The sequence below is a fragment of the Neomonachus schauinslandi genome, chromosome 2, assembly GCF_002201575.2.
Source record: "Neomonachus schauinslandi chromosome 2, ASM220157v2, whole genome shotgun sequence".
Classification (NCBI taxonomy): Eukaryota; Metazoa; Chordata; class Mammalia; order Carnivora; family Phocidae; genus Neomonachus; species Neomonachus schauinslandi.
Genome location: NC_058404.1, coordinates 40,281,381 through 40,287,444, shown reverse-complemented (window position 1 = coordinate 40,287,444; position 6,064 = coordinate 40,281,381). Strand labels below are relative to the sequence as shown.

The 6,064-nt window shown below is 42.3% G+C and overlaps 1 protein-coding gene across 3 annotated transcripts in view; it reads right to left on the bottom strand.

The window, feature by feature from the left end:
- Nucleotides 1-6,064, bottom strand: part of CSGALNACT1 (chondroitin sulfate N-acetylgalactosaminyltransferase 1) — a 344,475-nt gene that overhangs the window by 42,469 nt on the left and 295,942 nt on the right. For all 3 annotated transcript variants that reach the window (XM_044912838.1, XM_021681599.1, XM_021681600.1), the window contains one exon: nucleotides 1,253-1,354. In XM_044912838.1, the coding sequence (XP_044768773.1) occupies nucleotides 1,253-1,354 (102 nt within the window). The remainder of the gene's footprint in view (nucleotides 1-1,252; nucleotides 1,355-6,064) is intronic.

Below are 6,064 nucleotides of genomic sequence, written 5' to 3'. Positions count from 1 at the left end.
GTGGGAGGATGGGTTAGCCTGGTGGTGGGTATTGAGGAGGGCACATTCTGCATGGAGCACTGGGTGTTATGCACAAACAATGAATCATGGAACACTACATCTAAAACTAATGATGTAATGTATGGGGATTAACATAAGAATAAAAAAAAAAAAGAAATGAGGATGCCTGCATTTCAATACAACTTTTCCTTTTTTTACAGAAATAAGATCAGTGGACTGCTTTAGAACGTTTGAGTAATTGTAATAAGCATTCTGATCTTGTGCCCATTAATACCAACTTAGTAACAAAGTGTGAACGTAAATACAAAAGGAGCAATCAATCTTGTAATCTTATCCTTTGACTATCATCCTATTACCATTTACCAGAAACTCAAAACAGGGGGCCCTGTTTATATTTAGACCATATGGACCTTTTGAGGCTATTTCTGCCACTGAGTACTACTGACCCCCCTCCAAGCTTCACTAAGGAGAAATTACCCACCTGATTACTCAAGCGAAGCCCTGCAAACCTCCCTGGAAAACCAGAGCACGATGTGGGGGCACCATTCCGGCTTCCTCACTAGTAGAAGATGCCCCAGGTATTTATTAAATTAATACTTGTTTATTTATTTGGGGAGGGAAGAAAACCCATCTGCGCTGCTTTCATTTATTCCCCCATACAACTGATCAATGAAGTATACACATACAACCCTCAGTCTAAGGTTTTTGGTTAAATCATTTCTGTCCAACTGAATAGGTTTCATCCAGGATCCTGTCCTAGCCATCACTTCTGGCTTCTCCCTAATCTTTCAAAATGCATAATGAATCAAAGTCAAAAGGGTAAGACCATTTGCTAAGTAAACCCCAGGACGGACATCACTTAGCTGGAGCTCACTGCGGAGCTGTGCGGCCCCTAATTCCTACTCCGTGACGCCAAGTCCCCATATCGGCAGTGCTGACTACACCCTCTCACGCAGAAGCCCAAAGAGGCCTGTGGCCAACCACCGCCCCCCCGCCGCCGATCCTTGCAGCTCAGGACACTTCATCTCAACTGCCAAAGCCAACACCCTGTGCAGTGAGGACTGGTGTCAGGTGGGGTGGTCTCCCAGGGAAGAGGGTGCACAATTCCCCCAGCACAGCCAGCAACCAGTCCATCTCCCAGTTGACCCAGAGTGTTAAGGAAAATAAAACCGAAGCAGAAGTTCCAGCCTCAGATATAGACTCCTGAGGTCAGATACTATGACTCCTTATTACGTCTCCTCATCGTACTTACTTGGAAGTATTTTCAAGTATTCCTTTGACCTCATTCATTTCTTCCTTCCCAAAGTAAACAACAGTGAGATGAATTCTCCCATCCTGTTGGATGCACATCTCCCTAGAAAACAAAACACATGTGTGTCTGGTCATTTTCACTGTAACAGGCAAGGTCCAAACATATACCTATTTTGTAAAGAGCAAAAGGTTCTTTTCTTTTTCTTTCTTTTTTTTTTTAGAGAGAGAGAGAAAGAGAGAGCATTGAGCGGGAGGGAGAAGCAGAAGGTGAGGGAGAAGCAGACTCCCTGCCCTGCAGGGAGCCCGACGCAGGGCTCCATTCCAGGACCCCAATATCATCATGACCTGAGCTGAACACTTAACCAACTGAGCTGCCCAGGCGCCCCAGTGCAAAAGATTTTTCAAGTAAACTGAGTGAACTGCCAAAAAAAGCAGAGATGGGACACCAGGACATTTCTGGTTGGCCATCACAATTACCTGTGTTTGTATTTATCTTCCCAAGAAAATAATGAAATGTAAACGAGCAGATCTAGTGAATGAAAACTCAGATGCATGAGGCCACAGGTCCAATCTACCATAGGCTTAGCCCCTGGGGCCACCTAGTGTCATGCAAAGGGCACTGGGTCCATCCCCCTCTTTGCCAGAAAGAGTCTATAAAGGACAGAAGACATAAATTCCATTTTACGGATAAGAAAGCTAAAGTCCAGAGATGGTGGGACTAGAATCCTTATCTCTGACTTTTCCTGTGTGTGCCAAACACAAATAGTCTTAAAGACTGAATGAACAGGGGCGCCTGAGTGGCTCAGTCGTTGGGTGTCTGCCTTCGGCTCAGGTCATGATCCCAGGGTCCTGGGATCGAGCCCCGCATCGGGCTCCCTGCTCTGCGGGAGGCCTGCTTCTCCCTTTCACACTCCCCCTGCTTGTGTTCCCTCTCTCGCTGTGTCTCTCTCTGTCAAATAAATAAATAAAATCTTTTAAAAAAAAAGACTGAATGAACAAAGGCAAAAAGACCTTCTTTCATGTAGAACTCCAAAAACCCTTCTTAACACCCGAAGGGAATGACAAGGCAGAAGCACAGTTAGGGTATCTCACCCTTCCCACAATCACCTTCACTGCTTCCCCATTTCTCCTCTCCATGACCGATTATCCCAGGCGCCTGGCACCTCACACTCTAAGGCCCCGACAGCCCTCTAGGGGTCAGGCCTCCGGCTCTGGACTGGTCCAGACCCACTTTCTCCACCAAAGCTGATTTATTTGTCCATGTCCTATGCTCTAAATGGTAACACCTAAGCTAATCTGGTAAGATACTCTGCTGAGGGTTTGCCACACATACACGTGTAATATGTGCGTAAATTCTGTATAGCTATGTGTATATGAACATACGTGTGTATGTGTGTAAATACATGTGCATATACATATGTGTTTATGTGTACACATATGTGTATACATATGTGTGCGTGTGCACAGTTTAAACAGTTTTCTGGAAGCAAGTTAATGAAAGGTTCTACTGGTGGGATGATATTTTGTGATATTTTGACATTTTGCATGTCCTTCCTTTCTTATTCCTTTTGTCTCTCTATTCGCTACTTTCCTTAACCTCCCAAACAACACATCACAGCTTTCCAGAAGTCCCTGAGCTCTAACTGCAGAGGCCAATTTATTCAATGCTTTTTATAATGCCATCAAAAAGGAGTGACTGCCTAGCTGCGGTTGCTGGGAGAAATCCAAAAATGTAGGAGATACAGTTCCTGTGCTCAAAAACTTGGGAAATAAAATGAGCTCAAATAAAATCATGACACCTTGTGGCACAGATAACAAGTACACAAAATTCAGAAAGCACAGCAAATCCTATCAGCTGGACTGGTCAAGGCCTGAAGGATGGATAGGGGAGAGGAAGAGAGGAGGAAGAAGAGAATTCCAGATGGGAGAACTATCAGGGAAGATGATACTGACCCGAGGCTAGAGGCATGCAAGGCTCATCCTGATCACAGGCTTGGTTCCGAGAATCTGTTTCTTTCCCATGGAAGAAAGTTAAGAGCTGCCTCTGAAACCCAGTCTGATGGCAGAGCTCTCAGACACAGACAAGAGACCAGGAACAAGAAGCGCAGCATGTGACAACGTGCTTCAAACCGAGAGCTCCCTCACAGACCCAGGCCCTGCAGATGGAATCTACTGGCAACAAAATTCTCTGTCCGTAAAAGAGCTCTTTTGCAAACCTGCCAGACAAAGCTTTAACTTCCTTTGCCAGGGTAGGATAAAAGCACACACAGCGCCAAGCACCCCAAAAATGGTGCTTTAAAATTGCATGTGTAGCTGGAAAAAATGTATCCCAGAATCAGGAGAGGGTTACCCGCTGAGCCTGGATAAAAAGCATTCGTTTTTCTAGTAACATCTTTGATGGCATTTTAAAATTCACTTGAAGCACTTTCTGCTTTCAAGGACTAAAACAGAGATCCCTTGGACCTTCACTCTTCATTCACCAGCTGAGGCTTCCCAAAAAGGCAAAGCAGACTGGGTTCTGCGGTGCTCCTCCATGGCTCCACTCCTCGTACTCATTTCTTCCTTCCTTCCTTCAACAAACAAAAACCACGCAAGCAACATCCTATATGCCAGATGCTCTACCCGGGACCTCAACAGTCTTGCCCTTGAGAAGTTCTCGATCTACTATCATAACTAAAACTACTTATGATGCAATAAACAAACACTCCATGAGGGAATGAGCAGAACTATGGAAACACCATCATCAATCTGTTGGAACGATCTTGTAATTTTTATATTTTTCCAAACAAGTCTTAGTAGACTCCATCCCCTAGAACAATGTGTGCGGGAGAAGAGAGACTATGTACATGGAGATGTCTGTGTTTTGGTGTGATTATTTGTGCCTGGATCCTTCGAGCTAACTGAGGTGCCCCGAGAGCACCTCTCTGTAACAGCCATGGTACGGCTGTAGCAAAGTGCATGGAATGAATCTCAGGGCACCTCAACTTCCTAAGTATCCTTCAGGAAAGCTCTTCATTTCACATGGATGCTTTGTATTATATGAGCTCCACAATCCTACGTGGTCTTTCTTCTATCTCAATCTAGAAGCCTCAAAATTGTTTCTTCTTCATGAAGACCTTGTCTTTTTTTTCTTCTTCTTTGTCAGTTGACATATAATTAACATACACTATTGTATTAATTTCAAGTACACAATATATAGTGATTCAACAATTCTGTACAATACTCAGTGTTCATCATAAGTGTACTTTTTTAAAAAAGATTTTATTTATTTGAGAGAGACAGACAGTGAGAGAGAGAGAAAGCGCGAGCACGAGTGGGGTTAGGGGCAGAGGGAGAAGCAGGCTCCCCGCTGAGCAGGGAGCCTGATTCGGGGCTCAATCTTGGGACTCTGGGATCATGACCTGAGCCAAAGGCAGACACTTAACCGACTGAGCCACCCAGGTGCCCCAATAAGTGTACTCTTAATCCCCTTCACCTATTTCCCCCATCTCCCTCAACCTCCCCTCTGGCAACCACCAGTTTGTTCTCTGTATTTAAGAGTCCGCTGGGGTTCTTTTGCTAGTCTCATTTTTATTTGTTCATTTGTTTTGTTTCTTCCACATATGAGTGAAATCATATGGTATTTGTCTTTCTCTGACTTATTTCACTCAGCATTATAATCTCCAGGTCCATCCATGTTGTTGCAAATGGCAAGATCTCATTCTTTTTTTAATGGCTGAGTGATATTCCATTGTATATATACCACATCTTCTTTATCCACTCATCTATGGATGGACATTTGGTTGCTTCCATGATTTGACTATCATAAATAATGCTGCAATAAACATAAGGGTGCATATATCGTTTCGAATTATTGCTTTCATTTTCTTTGGGTAAATACCCAGAAGTGGAATTACTGGGTCATATAGTTAATTCTATTTTTAACTTTTGGAGGAACCTCCATACTGTTTCCACAGTGGCTGCACCAGTTTGCATTCCACCAACAGTGCACGAGGACTCCTTTTCTCCACACCCTCACCAGTACTTGTTGTTTCTTGTGTTTTTTATTCTAGCCATTCTGACAGGTGTAAGGTGATTACCTCATTGTGCTTTTGATTTGCATTTCCCTAATGATGAGTGATGCTGAGCATCTTTTCATGTGTCTGTTGGCCATCTGGATGTCTTCTTTGGAAAAAATGTCTATTCAGATCCTCTGCCCATTTTTTTGGTCAGATTATTATTATTATTATTATTATTATTATTTTTGGTATTGAGTTGTATAAGTTCCTTACATATTTTGGATATTAACCCCTTATCAAATATGTCTTTGGCAAATATCTTCTAATAAATGAATTCAGTAAAGTCACAGGATACAAAGTTAATACATGGAAATCTGTTGTGTTTTATACACTAATATTATGAAGTAGCAGAAAGAGAAATTAACAATCCCATTTACAATTGTGTCAAAAATAATTAAATACCTAGGAATAAACTTAATCAAGATGGTGAAAGAACTGTACTCCCAAGACTATAAAACATTGATGAAATAAACTGAAGATGACACAAACAAATGGAACTATTCTGTGCTTATAGATTGGAAGAACCGGTATTCTTAAAATGTCCATACTACCCAAAGCAATCTATATATTTAATGCAATCCCTATCAAAACACCAGCAGCATTTTCCACAGCACTAGAACAAATAATATTAAAATATGTATGGAACCATAAATAGCCAAAGCAATCTTGAGAAAGAAGAACAAAGCTGGAGGTATAACAATACCAGATTTCAAGATATACTACAAAGCTGTAGTAATCAGAACTATACAGTCCTG